Here is an 18,000-nt window from a genome sequence, read left to right on the forward strand (position 1 = left end):
TCAGACTACACAGAGAAGCCATTGAAATCCACAATCATGTGGATAATTTCAACTGAAAGGGGAAAAAAAACATGAAAATGAACCAAATCTGGCTACCAGTATTTAAAAAACTCTAAAACTATAACAATAAATAAAAAACAACACTAAGCACAGGGAAACCCCAGACTATAAACAAGCAGAGACAGCTAATTACCTCTCAATAAAGGATTCCCTCAGGCAGTAACAAGCCATACTAAAAAATGTCAGGCCATCAACACTAATCAAGGTGGCCAATTAAAACATTCACCCCCAGCTCCAACATACAAGAGTTCTTTCTCCTACCCTGGACTTTCCACATATATATATAAACCCAATTTTCCTAGTTTCCAACAGACCTCACAACCTCTGAGGATGCCTGCCATAGATGCAGGCGAAACATCAGGAGAGAATACTTCTAGAACATGGCCATAGAGCCTGAAAAACCTACAATAACCCTATGACTCCAGAGCCTGTAAGCCTTAAACCTTTCCAAAATTGTGCTTTAGTTCTTATTGTGATTGAGTTCCTATGAAAACTTTGGTAGGCACAGGAGATGCAAGATCTAATTGGGAGTAAGAAAGGCAAAGTTGCAGTTCCCTCCACCCAGGCATTAAATTTACAGTGGGTTTTTCATATAATCTCTATCTACAATTGCACTTTAAAAGAATTATCTCACAACATGCTCATGGACAAAATCTGGAATCTACGAAGTGATGGGCCAAATGACTCAACAACCAACCCCAACCCGGGAAAAAAGATGAATATTCCAAATTATTCTTAAGAATAAGGTTACTTTGCAATACATATGTTCACTTCCTTTATCAGTGATACACTGTGGTAGTGAAACCTGCCCCACCCACCCTTACATTTCTGGAAAATCAATTTCAGAGGATTTCCCCAGACAGCATTGACCCTCCTGATTATACTGGAATTTACTCTTCCCGTAGCCATAATTGGACCCTGCTTTTAGGTCATTTGTTAGATCACCATTTCAAGTAGATCCCAGATTTATTTAACAACCCTTCCAAAAAAGAGGCTTCTTAAATGTACTAAGACAGACTTACTAACATAGGCAGAACTCGTGTTTTGTTGCTTATCAGTCCAACTTGATACATTTTAGTCCCAGAGACGCTCATAACAGCTCTTCATTAATTGCACCAATCTTTACAGTGTTTCACTTCCCAGTCATATTTTCAGGTTCCACATCATGTCACCCATTGATACATAAAGGTGCCTTTCATTATTACCATAAATAAATAGCTCTACACCATAAACTTTTCTTCCATAATCCATCTGCAATAATTTACTATGAGCATCTAATACAGAAAAAATACCCTTGAACTGATGCTATGCCTGCCTAGGATGGTGTTTTCCTTCCAGTTTTAAGATTTTAAGATATAGTTCTACACAAGTGTTTGGTTTGTCAGGAAAATCTGGAAAAGCAAGATATCAATGCTAATGAGGACTATTAAATTACAGCATCAGCAAGAGCAGAATGAAGAAAACAGAATAGGCTATCTCACGGGAAAAACACAAAATAGTTGTCCATAATTTTTAAAAATATGTTTAACTATTATGGGATATTTAACAATATTCATATAACTGAGTTCCATACTGAGGTGACTCTTTTGACTTCAGGATCTCTTAAACCGGATAATACAAATAAAGGTTTAAAAAATAATCCCAAAACATATAAACCTATACATTTTATATAAAAGAGGAAGCAACAGCCTAACCATCAAGGTTAGGGTGGTTACTAGACTTGTTTTCTCCATTCCCTAACAGAAGGAGGTTCACACTGAGTATTCTTTGGTTGGGCAGCAGAAAGGAGCGAGAAGAGTCCACAGGTAGAGAAGGACACACATCCAACAGGAAGCCATTTTAATCCAGAATATGGACCAGGTTCCAGCGAAGAATTTTTCGATTGCAGCACTTTCATAACTAGAATGGTGAAAACAAATAGATGTTAATAGATCGTATAGCAGTGTTTCTCAACGTGGGGGTCGGGACCCCTGGAGGGGTCGCCAAAGACCATCAGAAAACACAGTATTTTCTGTTGGTCATGGGGTCTCTGTGTGGGAAGTTTGGCCCAATTCTATCATTGTTGGGGTTCAGAACGCTCCTTGATTGTAGGTGAACTATTAATCCCAGCTAGTACAACTCCCAAATCTCAAGGTCTATTTTCCCAAAACCCCACGAGTGTTCACATTTGAACATATTGAGTACTGGTGCCAAGTTTGGTCCAGATCCATCATTGTTGGAGTCTAGAGTGCTCTCTGGATATAGGCGAACTTCAACTCCCAAACTCAAGGTCAATCCCCACTAAAACCCTTCCACTATTTTCTGTTGGTCATGGGAGTTCTGTGTGCCAATTTTGGTTCAATTCCATTGTTGGTGGGGTTCAGAATGCTCTTTGTTTACAGGTTAACTATAAATCCCAGCAACTACAACTACCAAATGGCAAAATCAATCCCCCTGCCAACTCCACCAGTATTCAAATTTGGGCATACCAGATATTTGTGCCAAATTTGCTCCAGTGAATGAAAATACATCCTGCAGATCATTATTTACATGGTGATTCATAATGTTAGGGTTATGGTTGGGGGTCACCACAACATGAGGAACTGTATTAAGGGGTTGCGGCATTAGGAAGGTTGAGAGCCACTGTTGTATAGAATCATAGATGCTTAGAGCTGGAAGAGACCACAAGGGCTATTTAGTTTATCTGCCTGCCTAAACTAAACAAAAGCACTCCGGAAAGATGTCAATGCAAACTTTGTTAAAAGACCTTGTTTAACAAAGAATGTTAAAAGGATAATAAGGCAGGATTTAGCTTTGCAGAAACCATGCTGATTTATTCTAATGCTTCTACCAATTCCTCTACACCACTATATGTTTCATCATTCTAGCTAAAACATTCAAATTTCAATTTTCTCAGAAGAATGTCAATGTTCGTTGGGGTCTGGTCTCAGGTAAATACAGAGGATATTATTGGAGACCTTTCAGTCAATTTCTGGGAGTCAGAAATCAGGCTCTTCCCTGGAACCTTAAATTGGAAAAACATAATTATTCTACTGGCTACCCTTCACTCCTCTACAAAGTAAATTTGTTTAATAATGTCAAATGTTTTTATTAGAAATTTAGTACTGTCACATCAGTTCTCTCAATATCTCTGAGAGGGAAATAGGAATTAGCTTCAAACCTTTAATCCAACAGTGTTTGGTATCATTAATTCTAATTGGCAGTGGCTTTCAAGGGTTGTGACAGGATCCTTTCTTAGTCTTATATCATCCCAAGTGTTCCCTGGTTGTTCCCATACAGGCCCAATGCCAACTATCTTTCAAAATGAAATAAAGGTAAAGTAAAGGTTTCCCCTTGACATTAAGTCTAATTGAGTCTGACTCTGGGGGGTGGTGCTCATCTTCATTTCTAAGCCAAAGAGCCAGTGTTGCTCGTAGATGCCTACAAGGTCATGTGGCCTGCATAACTGCATGGAGTGCCGTTACCTTCCCACAGAAGTGATACCTATTGATCTACTCACATTTGTATGGATTTGAATTGCTAAGTTGGCAGAAGCTGGGTCTAACAGCAGGAGCTCACCCCACTCCCCAGATTTGAACCACCAAGCTTTCAGTTAGCAAGTCCTGCAGCTCAGTGGATTAACCCGCTGTGCCACCAGGGAGCCCACAAAATGAGATGTGTTAGTGTATATTCTGATTTTTCTGGGAGTATTAAGGGCTGTATATCACCCTCCATCCATTGACAGTAATTTGTTAATTTTAATGCAACCATTAGCAATAAAATATTATTTGGAATTCACAATCCAAATGATGAATGTACGAACCTAGAGTTACACATTCATAATTATCAGTACTTTGGGGATGGAGACAGTCCCCTAACCTTGACATACTGGGAATCAGATGCTGAGAGCAAATGGGGTCTGTTCTCCTCTTGTTCATGGTACAGAAGATGAATATTTCCACTCCATTTCCATGAGCAATCTGTGGTGTGAGGAAGAATTGTGACAGGGATCCTGCTCTTTTCTGTCATAACAGAGAACAGTGGTGGGAGAGTGTAGGAGTGCCAGTATCCCACATCCAATAAACAGGAGAACAGACCTCTGTCACTTACATTGGCTAATGATGGAGAGGCCTGGGTTGGGTTGGGCTGGGCTGCGCTACTTAGCTATGTAATAATAATAATCATCATCATCATCTTCCCCCGATGGGTTTATTATTGTGGGGGGCTTAACTGCTCCAAGGATGTTGAGAGCTGTGCTGGCGATAGTGTAACTACCAGCAGGTCCAACCAAGTCAGAGAGGTCACAGTTGAGGAGTGGAACTAAGAGCACCTAACCCATTAGTACTATGGAGAAACAAACCAAAATGAAGTCTATACTGGCTCAATTGATGCCCAGGATAAAAAGGACCATGGTGGATGCTGCCGATTATGGACATCCATTGACAAGTGGGCTACAGAATCTCTACCTACCTACCTACCTACCTACCTACCTACCTACCTACCTACCTACCTATGGTTGGCTGTGATATACTGTGTTTTTGTGTCAGTAAAGTAATAATAAACTTTATTTTTATACCCTGCCTCCATCTCGGGGCAACTTACACATGGGACAAAATGTCCACAGAACATCAAAACAGAACAATCCATTAAAACAAAAGACACAACTAAAATAAAGTATAGCAAAGCATAACAATCAAATAAAACACAATTAAATAAAACTTAAGGGTATAAAACAGCAGCATTAAAACTCACTCAAACAATACACAACAAAAATCAGAATACTAAGATGGGCATGATCAGGGTATAAAGAGGGCCAGACAAAACAGCATAGTATAGGGCCAGGGGATTGGAAGAAGTGCAGAGAATGGAATACTATCTGGCGTGCTAGGGACTGGGCATTTGTAAGCAGGGACTTGTCATTCTCAAATGCTTGTTGGAACATCTAGTTTTTCAGATCCTAAGGTAATTTGTCATTTGCTTAGACTGGCACTCTTTGGAAGAGAAGGCTAAAAACCTTGGAAAACTACAACTCCCATGTTTACATAGCACTGAGCCATGGCAATTAAAGTGGTGTCAAGCTTTGTTAATTCTAAAGTCTAGATGTACTATTAGTCCCTTACTGAACGGAGACCTTGGTGGCGCAATGGGTTAAACCCTTTTGCCAGCAGGACTGAAGACCAACAGATCGCAGGTTTGAATCTAGGGAGAGTGCAGATGAGCTCCCTATGTCAACTCCAGCTCCCCATGCGGGGACATGAGAGAAGTCTCCCACAAGGATGGTAAAAAAGCAAAACATCTGGCCGTCCCCTGGGCAACATCCTTGCAGATGGCCAATTCTCTCACACCAGAAGCAACTTGCAGTTTAAATCTCTCCTGACACGGAAAAAAAAACTGCTTGGAAGCAAGCAGAGCCTGAAAGAGCCATGAATTGTTTAAGGCCGCCTCTTGGGTTTGCATGTCAGAGGAAACAGTTAACTGCAAACATCCTGCCTTGTAATAAAAAAGCCATTGTGCTGCATCAGCTTAATGTCAGAAGCCTTTCATTTCTGAGAAGACTACTTACTGGAACCAGTGGGTAACAGTCATCATCACATAAAGAGAAGCTAGGAAGAACACAAAGTGGAAAAATGAGTAGCTGTACACAGTGCCCTTCTTTTCATCGTAAACCACTTTCTGGCCTCCCTTTCTGATAGCAGGCTCTTCAGCTTCGGCTGTGAAAACAGAAACACAAAGAGAAAGATTAAGATTTGCCTCAGTGCCTAAATTAGGACCACCACATGCTCACTTTCATAAAGTTAACCATCAGAATGTCAGATCAAGAAGCAGCATTTCTCTTTAAGATAATATTGAGATGACTGCTTTTGGTAAGTATTTTGTGGTGTGCTTTCAAGTCATTCCTGACTTATGGTGACACTAACACAATCCTGCCAATGGGTTTTCTTTGCAGAATTTGTTCAGAGATGTTTTGCCCTTGCTTTCCTCTAAGGGTGAGAGAGGGACTTGCCCCCAGGTTCACCCAGTTGGTTTCAATGATCAAGCAGGGATTCAAATCTTGGTCTTAGTCAACTCAAACCACTATATTAAGCTAACTTAAGTAAAAGTAAAGGTTTCCCCTTGACATTAAGTCTAGTCATGCCTGACTCTGGGGGACAGTGCTCATATCCATTTCAAAGCCAAAGAGCTGGCATTGTCCATAGACACCTCCAAGTTTATGTGGCAGGCATGACTGCATGGAGTGCCGTTACCTTCTCGCCAGAGCAGTACCTATTGATCTACTCACATTGGCATGTTTTCCAACTGCTAGGTTGGTAGAAGCTGGGCCTAACAGCAGGAGCTCACTATGCTCCCCGGATTTGAACCGCCAACCTTTTGGTCAGCAAGTTCAGCAGCTCAGCGGTTTAACCCGCTGTGCCACTGGAGTCAGCTGACTTACTGAAATCTAAATCAATAAGACTTGTTATGTGCATTCTTAAAAAGACATAAACATGTGAAATGGCCTACTGATTGTGGATAAAGAAACTTTCCAACAGTTCCTAAACTCACTGCATCTTGTTGGATTTGGACTTTTCTCTGCCCTGACACCCGTTTTTTACATGTGTTTTGTGTAAGTAAAGTTAAAGGAACCAGAACCTGCCCCCATCACATATCTGACAGTGGGGGAAAAAACTGGGGAAAACTTGGGAAAAACTCAGCAAACATTGGATGTGTAGCTAGCTCCCTTTCCCTTGGAATATGCAAATTAAAAAAATCAAAAACATCCCACCAAATCTGAAATCTTCTGGTCCCAAGCATTTCAGAAAAGGGAGATTTGATCTGTACAGTCTTAGCAAAGGCCTTCATTTCTCTCCACAGTAGAAAAATATACAGGGTTAGTCAAAATGCATAGGCCAATAAGCCATTGTATTTTAAAAAACCTGTTTAAGATAGCATTGACACCCTCTAATTGCCCTGTTCTCCCACTCAGCATCAACTGTGGGAAAATAAAAAACAAGCAACAGGCAAACAAAACTGCAATGCACACAATCAAAGTTCCAACAAAAGTTCAATCTATTACTATTAATGATAGGGGAAAATATACTGCAGAAATATATAGCAGGAAAACTTAGACATGAGCCTTTTTCCATCCACAGACATGTTGTTTTAGCTGTACCTATAATTAACAAGCCTATGGTAATAATTTCTATTTTAAGTTACGTGTTTCTGGTGAGATTGTATATTTTCCATAGAAAGCACACAACCTAAAATATAAAAACATTACAGCTGTGTTTTGAGAAAGTGCAGCTGAAGTGAAGAGAAACTGTTATATAAAATCTGGGCATTTTTGGTGTTAAGAATGTGTCGTCGAAGGCTTTCATGGTCAGAATCCCCGGTTGATGTGAGTTTTCTGGACTGTGTGCCCATGTTCCAGAAGCATTCTCTCCTGATGTTTTGCATACATCTATGGCAGGAATCCTCAGAGGTTGTGCGGTAAGCGAGGGAGGTTTATATATCTGTGAAAAGTCCAGGGTGGGAGAAATAACTCATGTCTGTTGGTGGCAAGTGTGAATACTACAATTAATCACCTTGATTACCACTGAAAAGCCTTGCAGCTTCAAGACCTGGCTGATTCCTGTCTTGGGGGGGGGGGATCCCACTATTTTCTAAATATTGTGAATTTGCATGAAATTTAAATTGCATAAGGGAATTAATCCTTACCATCTTCATCTGGAGCACAGCAGAAGCAGCAGCGAGCTATCTAAAGAACAAATAAACAAAAAGAAGAGTTGATTTGCCAGGAAAGAAACTGACACAATAACACTGATATTTTTAAAGTTAATTTTGCCTAATTTTGCAACATACCGAGGGACTAGGTAAGGTAAAGGTTTTCCCCTGACATTAAGTCAAGATTTGTTCAACTCTGGGGGTTGGTGCTCATCTCCATTTCTAAGCCAAAGAGCCGGCATTGTCTGTAGACACCTCCAAGGTCATGTGGCCGGAATGACTCACATTTGCATGTTTTCAAATTGCTAGGTTGGCAGTAGCTGGGGCTGACAGCAGGAGCTCATGTCACTCCCTGGATTTGAACTTGCGATCTTTCGGTCAACAAATTCAGCAGCTCAGTGCTTTAACCCACTGCACCACCAGGACTAACGCTAGAATATTTTGGAGATTAAACAAACTTCAGAAATCATTGCTAGATAATTATTTGTTGTCATGTCAGAAGCGACTTGAGAACATACTGCAAGAATTGGCCATCTACAAAGACGGTGCCCAGGGGACACCTGGATGTGTTACCATCCTGGTGGGAGGCTTCTCTCATGTCCTCACACGCTAGAGCTGACAGACCGTCTTGCAGATATTGAACTGGCAACCTTCAGGTCAGCAGTCCAGTAGGTACAAGGGTTTAACTCATTGCGCTATTGTGGCTCCATGTTGCTAGATAATAACCACAACCTAATGACAGAATACAGCTTTTCAAAGCACAAGAGCACATTGCACTTCAAAGTGATCAAGAATTTTATATTCTTCCTGATATTAGGTAAACAGTAAATTAGAAATACATTTAGAAATTTTAAGATATTACAAAATCATGGTGACATTTTATAAATGTTCATTACCAATTAATTTTTGTTGGCAACACACGGATATTCTTTTATTTGCATTGGCCTGTATTAATATAAAATATCTCTAAGAGACATATTTCAACAAGATCATAGATTCTGGCAAAAGTAAAGTATTTTCAATGCCTCTTATGGATTCAGAATAGTCAGTTCTTTGCATGTTTTGGCTTAGTATTCTTTTGCATTGTAAAATTTCAAAATAAAAAGGGGTTGTCTTGTAATGTATGACAACGTTGAAACAGTAAAGCCTAAAACACGACTCTTTAAAAAGCCTCAAGTCTTGCACATTCTTGAGAGAAGCAATTAGTGATGCTGGCAGGCATGTAAACAGCTCTCCATAACATGGGTAACAGTCTTCAGTTTGGATGCAAGAAAGTCTCCCTACATAATAAATGCAGCTAGAGAATTTTGTTTACATTTCTAATCAGAAGACAAAAGGCCTTCTATTGCAGGAAAGAATGAGACACACCATTAGTTGCCTGCTGCTAGCCTTTGCTTTATGTTCCCATGCAGTTTTTCTTGTAGTGCTCTTTAAGGGCAAATGATCTAAAAGTAATTCTATTATGCTACACTATAATGCAGGAGTTTGACGCTCTCTTGTGCAGCAAGGAATGTCTCCTCAGACAGAATCCATCTGTGTTGTCCTTTGCACAGCAAAAGGAGAATCAACAAACTAAGGGGCCTTCCTGACCTTGCTGTTTGTTCAGTGACAGGGATGCAAAATCACATGCCCAGTAACATAGACTGCTGCTAGTCCAAACGAACTAGGTCAAAACTGGCAGCCGAGCAACACCAAGCCCTGAGCCAGCTACACTTGTGCCAAAGCCCCATACTGTGAAGTGCTACTTCTTTGAAGCACTTCCTTGGCTGGCAACTCGCTGTATAGCAGCTGGAGACTATGCCATCTGGAACTCCCATAAGTTGCAAGGACTTCAGACCTTATATTAGTGCAACCAATTTGGCATCCAGGCACATGCTAAAAACAAAACCCTTGCCTGTACTACCATTTTTTTTAATTATGGAGGTACTAGAAATATTAGAGTTGCACTGGAAACCTATGAGACAGCATGTAAACAATGAAAGACACAATGTAAGCAGTGTTTAAGATTTATTTGCTGTATTGGAAACTAATGTAGCTTGTTTTAATAGTTATCCTTCTGTGTATAACTAAGTCTGGCGCTATCCCAATGTGTTTGACAGTGTGCCCCCAAGCACAGGCTTTTGGACATATCACAGAATGCCCAAAGTTGGATATAACAGCTGCATGCAGGCTACAGTTTTTGTAAGACTTCCAGAGTTCATTATCGGTGATTTATTAGGTGAAAAGTGTAAGCAGTGAAGCCTAAAACCTGACAACATCTTGCAGGGAAAAGAATAATAAGTTGTAAGTTCTTCAAAGTGGTTGAAAGAAAAGGGACACTCATACAATCATAGAATGATAGAGTTGGCCCATCCAGTCCAACCCCCTGTCAAGAAGCAGGAAAATCATATTAAAACATCCCCAACATATGGCCATCCAGCCTCTGTATAAAAGCCTTTAAAGAAGGAGCCTCTGCCACACTCCAGGGCAGACAGTTGCACTGCTGAACAGTTCTTCCTAATGTTCAGGTGGAATCTCCTTTCCTGTAGTTTGAAGCCATTGTTCTGCATCCTAGTCTCCAGGGCAGCAGAAAACAAGCTTGTTCCCTCCTCCCTATTGCTTCCTCTCACATATTTATACATGGCTATCATGTCTTCTCTCAGCCTTCTCTTCTGCAGGCTAAACATGCACAGCTCTTTAAGCCACTCCTCATAAGACTTGTTCTCCAGGCCCTTGATCATTTTAGTCGCCTTTCTCTGGACACATTCCAGCTTGTCAACATCTCCCTTCAATTGCAATGCCCAAAATTGGGCACAGTATTCCAGATGTGGTCTGACCAAGACAGAATAGAGGGGTAGCCTGACTTCCAGGATCTAGACACTATACTCCAGGGATCCTCAAACTGTGGACCTCCAGCTGTTTGGGCCTCCAACTCCCAGAAACCCTAACGAACTTGTTCAATTGTCAGGAATTCTGGGAATTGAAGATCCAAACAGCTGGAGGGCCGTAGTTTGAGGATGCCCTCTATACTCCTATTTATAAAGCTCAATATATTATTGGATTATTTATTTTTTTGCTACAGCTTCACATTGTTGGTTCCTGCTTAACTTATTGTGCACGAGGACTCAAGATCTTTTTCACATGTACTGCTGTCGAGCCAGCCATCCCCCATTCTGTATCTTTGGAGTGTCTTACATTTGTTCCTGTTGAACTTCATTTTTTTTTAGTTTTGGCCAATCAATCTCTCTAATTTGTTAAGATTATTTTGAATTCTGCTGCTGTTTTCTGGAGTATTGGCTATCCCTCCCAATTTGGTGTCATCTGCAAACTTGATGATCACGCTTTCTAACCTTTATCTAAGTCATTAATAAAGATGCTGAACAGAACATGGCCCAGGATGGCACCCTGCGGAAATCCACTCACCACTTCTTTCCAGGAAAGCTAACACTTGATCATGTTTCTGAGGACACAGAGATTATTTGGAGTTACGGGACAAAATTGCTACATGGCAATTCTTTTATATGTTAAATTAAACATAAAGAAATACTGGAAGATAAATAGAAAGAAAGAAGTAGACATGTACATGAGGGGACTCCACCAAAGAGAATCTACACATCTTCAAAGTAGACAATGCTAAAGTACAAAGGGAAATGTTGGCTTACTTCAGTTTCGGGTGTTGCATATATACCCCGCAGTGCTTCAGAGCTTGAGCGTGTTGTCGAGGTCAAGCTAGAAACAAACAGGAAATCCATCAGTGGAAACAGATCATTCTTTGATGCTCTTTTGTTCAAGACACATTTATCTAACATTAGAACATTTCTTATTTTTGGAAGATATTGGTCCCAGATGAATTAAGGAGAACAGAGGCAACCTTAAAGTTCTGAGAGGCATTTTCCTTGGAAACTGGTTCATTTGTATAAAATAAATTCAGATGTTTATACAATCAAGCATCTGCTAAATCAGCATTGCCCAAAGAACCCAAAAAGAAACACTGACAAATTTCTATAGAGATATATGAGAAGTTAATATGTTTTTCAGTGCATGTAGGTAATTTGTATGAATGCAGTGGCTAAAACAAATGTGTCAAGTAATGACTATAGAAAGAGATGCTGCTTTCTTTACTAAACTATATTGCAGGGGTATACTTTGGCATCATGGCAAATCAAGCTTTGGCATCATGGCAAAAGAGGATAGGCATCTTGGAAAGCTGAGACCCCAGGAGGGATGTCTTGGGTTTTAATGCTCCAGGTTGTCCAACCCTATTGATATACATCCACGATTATATAGGCTTTGCATAACTTTCCAGCCATTTTTCCAGTTCTCTCTCTTTGAAAAAAGAGCTATATTAATATTAGCTGCCCCGAGTCCTTTTGGAGAGGGGGCAGGATACAAATAAAGTATTATTATTATTATTCCTATTATTTGATACATAACAATATTAGTAAACAGCAAACAAGATCACTATGCTAGCTTTTGTATTTGATCACACGTTGGACACTTCCCAAGTGTCTACGACTGTGTGATGTATCAGCAAATAATGTGTGCAGATCCGAGTAGGGTGGCCTTTTGCAGCTGACAGATAGTAATTTTGGCAGCACCAATTGTTTTTAAGTGTAGGCCAAGGTCTTTAGGCACTGCACCCAGTGTGCCAATCACCACTGGGAGCACCTTTACTGGTTTGTGCCAGAGAAATCCTCATATCGTGTATGCTTTTTCAGTTGCTTCTCGTCAGACTGGTGCGACTGTTAGTATTATACTTAACTACTTACATACCACATTACGAATGCAACTTGGGACATACCAAGAATATAAAATACACAGGAAAAGGATGGTAGTTCCCAGCCCAGTCACCAAGTTTTCATCTGTTTGCAGCCCATGGCTGAATTCAGGTACACAGATTGTGATGTTGTTCTGATTCTCATCGAGGACTTTTAAAAACAAAACAAAATGAAAAAAATCAGTACATAATCATTGTGGCTTATTTTACATTTCAGTTATGATTTGGAATGTGGTCCAACGTTTCATGAGCAGAGTTATGTTTGAGAAAGGGGAATATTCCCTCCATTCCTCCCTTCTGGAGCCCCCTCAACACCCCAGTGATTCAAAATAGTTTTCAATGAGACCCCAACAGCTGTAAGTTGAAGGAATCATTTTTTGCACTAGCTGCGCTTCTAGCAGGGTATTACATGGCTGCCTCATCACACTGAAACTAAAGAAAATAAGTCTGTGTCATACTTTGCTTAAATAATAGAAGTCACCATTGAATTTGCTTTTTTCCTCTTTTAATAATTTGCTTCATTGATACATCCCAAGAACAAATAAAACCTAAACAAAACCAACGTTTTCTCTCTCTTTAGAACTAAGCTTTCACCATTCACATCCATTTTTTAAATCTTGATTTTGATTTTATTTAATAGTTTTCTTTTGGATAGAAGAATTAGACCAAATTCCAAACATTACTGGGCAGGCACTGCAGTAGCTACTGAAAAATAGAAACATTTCGATTCCAAAACGTACAAGACACTTCCCATGTAATTCAGCCAAGTTCAACCATACCAAGGTCAACATTTGGAAAGCGCAAGTGGAGAGATGTGTTCATGCAAAATTCAGCAAAAGCATATGTTCTGGATATACTAGACACTGCTATGCTTTTTTTAAAAAAAAAAAAAAGGTTAAGGCCTAAATAGTTCAGCTATTTGCTGGTGTTGTAATTCACCTAATGCTTCTTTCAAGTATATGATTTGCTTATGTTCAGTTGTAGCTTCTTTTCAGAGGGAGGTTCTCAATTGTGTCAACTTTATAGTGAGGCAATTTTTGAAACTTGTAGAAAGGTGAATGTCATACCTAACTATTTACTGACTTTTTGGAAATTAGCAACTTTTCAGCAGAAATGTGTCCATCTGGTGGCTAACACTAACACTGACTCTAGGAAGACAGTGGATTGAGGTACTCATAATCTTTTCCACATCTGAGCACACGGCATACAAATGTAACATGATGTAAGGATATCTATCTGGATATTCTGTTGCCTTGTATTTAAGATTATCTATTATGTATGTATTTTCATTATTTTACTTCCAACTTTTCTTATTCTGCTATAGCCTGCTTAGCCAATCTATTACCAGGATTTTCATCAATAAATAAATAATACAAAATGAAAAAAGAAATCATGCAGCAAACTGGTTCACACAACCATTTCAGTGGTTACTCTGCAATGAAATTGACATATAAATCAAGGCCTAGAAATGAATTTATGCACATGTAATTTCTCCTGCTATTGTTTATGTTTTTCTAAGCTAATACTGTCATATTTATAAACAATGACATCAGAAACAATGCTTCAGGAACAGCACTGATTCTTATTGATTGTTACAATTCCATCAGTGTATGTGTATATATAATTCCCAAATAGCATTAAAATATTTTGCTGCCAAGCTTGGAATAGCAAAGGAACCTCCAGGACAAATTTGGAGGAGGATGGGGACCATGCTGCTGAGGAAGTTGTGTGTACGATTCTAGAGTGATTGTGAATTTTAATTGCATTTATCATAAAGTAAAGGTAAATTTTTCCCCTGACATTGAGTATAGTTGTGTCCGAGTCTGGGGAGTGGTGCTCATCTCCCTTTCTAAGCCAAAGAGCCAATGTTGTCCGTAGACACCTCCAAGGTCATGAGGCCAGCATGACTGCATGGAGCACCATTACCTTCCCGCAGAATAGGGGCCTATTGATCTATTCACATTTGCATGTTTTCAAACTGCTAGGTTGGCAGAAGCTGGGGGTAACCGCGCTCCCTGGATTTGAACCACAAACCTTTTGGTCAGCAAATGCAGCAGCTCAGTGGTTTAACCTGCTACGCCAACATATTTATTATATTTTAACATATTTTAACTTGTATCCATTTCACAAATATTTAATTTTTGTAATTGCTTTTAATTTTTGTATTTGCTGTTTTAAAATTTATTGGGTTGTGTCATGAAGTTGTAAGCTGCCTCGAGTTTCCATAGGGAGGAAGGCAGGGTAGGAATAAAGTAAGTAAGTAAGTAAGTAAATTGGACTGCTGTGAGTTTTCCGGGCTGTATGGCCATGTTCCAGAAGCGTTCTCTCCTGATATAGATGTGCGACGTTTCGCCCACATCTATGGCAGGCATCCTCAGAGATTGAGAGGTCTGTAGGAAACTAGGCAAGTGAGGTTTATATATCTGTGGGAATGTCCAGGGTGGGAGAAAGAACTCTTGTCTGTTGGAGGCAAGTATGAATGCTGCAATTGGCCACCTTGGTTAGCACTGAATAGCCTTGAAGCTTCAAGGCTTGGCTGTTTCCTGCCTAGGGAAATTATTTTGACAGAGGAGGCATAAAATCCCTCTTGTATGAATTTCTAGCAGTAAAATACGACAATAACAAAATAAATAACAATTGCCTTCCCTTTCCTGACACTCTAATTCCACTGCCTAGAGTAGTGGCAGCCTGGTAGCCTCATATGCCTAATTAATCCCTGATTAAACTTACTAGTTTCTGGAGGTTTGCTTGAAAGTGATGAGAAGGTAAGATACATGACATAACAGCTGATGATGCCCGACTGTAGTAAGCCAGAATGTGGCTGACCTACATATTAAAAAGGAAAACAAGGTTAATCACAATGAGTTCTCAGGAAGGTGTTTTCTGGAGGGTGGGAGTTCTTTTTTTACAAAAACATTCAATGATCTGGATTTAAAGGTTCCTTTTTCCAAAAAGAAATATAGTCAGCCTTCTATATTCATGGGTCAAACTTTCACAGATGTGAGTCATCTAGAAAACTTAGAAAATTGGGTCAGAGATGGGGACAAACAAGCTGGGGTGCATTTATATTATGCCACTATTGTATTATAATTCCATTTTAATTGCCATGGTTCCATAAACTGAATCTTGAGACCTTCAGTTCTGCATTGAAGATTTAGAATCGGCAGCCCTAGCCCGATAGTGGTTCAACTACAAACCTCATGATTTCATAGGATGGCACCTTGGCTGTTAAAGTGGAATAACAGCAATATAATTATGACGTGTGAATGAGCTCTTGGTCACAAACACAAACAAAATTCTACTTGCAGAATACTCAAATTACATCCACAAAGTGACCAGTAATTCCAACTAAAGCAAGATCAGAAGAAGGAGAATGAAAAGCTTGCTTACGGTCCTGGACACAGGGTGAGATGGCTACCATTGAAACAAGCAAGCACAAGCCACCATTGACGCCAAGCAGGATCTTGTTAAACGTACAGCCATCAGCACGCGTGTAAAAGACAGCCATCACAATCAGCGCTCCAACAGCTATGGAATACAACGTGAGCGTCACAAAAGCTAAGGAGCCGTACCAGAGTTTGTTTTGCTTTGCACCAGATGTCCTGTTTGGGAAAGAAAAGCATGTCAGTTCATTAAGCTGGAGAAAAGATAAATTATGGATACGGACTGATCGGCTTAAGAAGAAATCTTACTGGAGTAATTTTATCACAGGGTTCATCACAATTTTCCTATTTACACAACTTAGTTACTTTAATACCAATAAGGGAGATGCAAAACAAATTGTATCTTTATTACTTTAAGCAAGCATAGCTTGATATGTATTGACTTCATAAAGCGACGGGATCTATACAGATTACTATATAGTGACAATAAGCAGGATGATCCTTCAAGACTCACTTGAAGGATAATTCTTTAAATAAGGACATTACTTTTATCCTTGAAAACACATTCTGATTTTGCAGAAATCGTAAGACCAAAAAGCAGGATATATTTTTCCTCACTATAGGAATTACCACTACTTCAAGGTTGGAGAACCTTTGGGGGCAAGACACTATGAAAAAAGCCAAGCTGCTCATCAGCCTCATTGATACTTCCTATTGCTTCTATTAAGTTCATGTATTACTGATGCAGATGCAACAAAGATATTGTCTGAAGCACTACTAAGTACTGTAACAGCAATGAAAATAGTCCCATGGGAAGTAGCCACCATATATTATGTATATATGGTGGCCTAATATCTAAACCGTTTTGTGATGCAAAATGATGAATTTTGCTGTGACTCATCTTTCAGGTTGTCCCAGGATGGACTAAGGCCCCTTCCACACAGCTGAATAAAATCCCACATTTTCTGCTTTGAACTGGGATATATGGCAGTGTGGCAGACTTAAGGCCCTTCCACAAAGCCCTATATCCCAGGATAACAAGGCAGATAATCCCACATTATCTGAATGTGGACTCAGATAACCTAGTTCAAAGCAGATATTGTGGGATTTTCTGCCTTGATATTCTGGGTTATATGGCTGTGTGGAAGAGCCCTAAGATTTCACTGTTCACCACTCTACTCACAAAAGGAGATGGTTCATTTTTTGACATAAGTACATACACTAACCCATGGATAAATTGATTCAGGGCCCTTCCACACAGCCCTTTATCCCAGAATATCAAGGCAGAAAATCCCACAATATCTGCTTTGAGTTGGGTTATCTGAGTCCACATTGCCACATATTCCAGTTCAAAGTAGATATTGTGGGATTTTCTGCCTTGATATTCTGGGATATATGGCTGTGTGGAAAGGCCCCCAGGTTTATGGGGTCAATTTTTGACTAAAGTTTGTCAAACTTATAAATAAATATGCAACACCTGTCCCGTCCCCCCCCCCCCCCGTCCCCGCAAAAAAAAAAAAAAACAAACCCCAAAAGAACAGCTCCAAATGGATGGACGATTTCAGAGGGCTGATTTCTGGCTTTTTTTAAAAAAAAAACTAATTACAATGCAACTTATAAGGATACACTATTGTTGGCAAGTATATGAAGGATCTGTGTGTGCATGAAAAGATAACATACCAATTCTTATTCCATTTGTGCGCAAATTCTACTAGCAGCATAAGTTGGATGAGAATGAAGAGGAACCCTCCTGCAGCACCTACATAACGCCATGCTGTAAGAAAAATGAAAAGCTGCAAGGTGATTGCAATCATGGCCTTACATTGAGAAATGTTTGCACCAATGCTGGATTAAATACTAGAAACGAAAAAAATAATATAGGAATGTTTAAATACAGTGTAGCATTAAATAACACAACTAATAATAGACAAAGTAGACTGCAAAAAAATATTTAAATCAACATAACACAGAAGAGGGTGTATGTGTGTGTGTGTGTGGACTTCTAAAAATTCAGATAAATCTAAAGGATTTTTTATCACAGTACGAAGCATTTCTGTTTAGCAGCATCTACCACATCTGTATATTTAAGAAATGTTATTTATAGACTTTCTATACTTAGAA

General features: G+C 39.6%; 1 protein-coding gene across 1 annotated transcript in view; it reads right to left on the reverse strand.

The window, feature by feature from the left end:
- Positions 1-344: 344 nt before the first annotated feature.
- SERINC5 (serine incorporator 5) overlaps positions 345-18,000 on the reverse strand; it is a 55,428-nt gene continuing 37,772 nt past the window's right edge. The window contains exons 5-12 of the mRNA XM_060761604.2: positions 17,560-17,653; positions 15,887-16,098; positions 15,227-15,322; positions 12,521-12,647; positions 11,382-11,448; positions 7,735-7,774; positions 5,603-5,750; positions 345-1,959 (exon numbers count right to left, since the gene is read on the reverse strand). Coding sequence (XP_060617587.2) covers positions 1,812-1,959; positions 5,603-5,750; positions 7,735-7,774; positions 11,382-11,448; positions 12,521-12,647; positions 15,227-15,322; positions 15,887-16,098; positions 17,560-17,653 — 932 coding nt within the window. The 3' untranslated portion in view covers positions 345-1,811. The remainder of the gene's footprint in view (positions 1,960-5,602; positions 5,751-7,734; positions 7,775-11,381; positions 11,449-12,520; positions 12,648-15,226; positions 15,323-15,886; positions 16,099-17,559; positions 17,654-18,000) is intronic.

Source organism: Anolis sagrei, chromosome 2 (assembly GCF_037176765.1).
Source record: "Anolis sagrei isolate rAnoSag1 chromosome 2, rAnoSag1.mat, whole genome shotgun sequence".
In the NCBI taxonomy this organism is placed as follows: Eukaryota; Metazoa; Chordata; class Lepidosauria; order Squamata; family Dactyloidae; genus Anolis; species Anolis sagrei.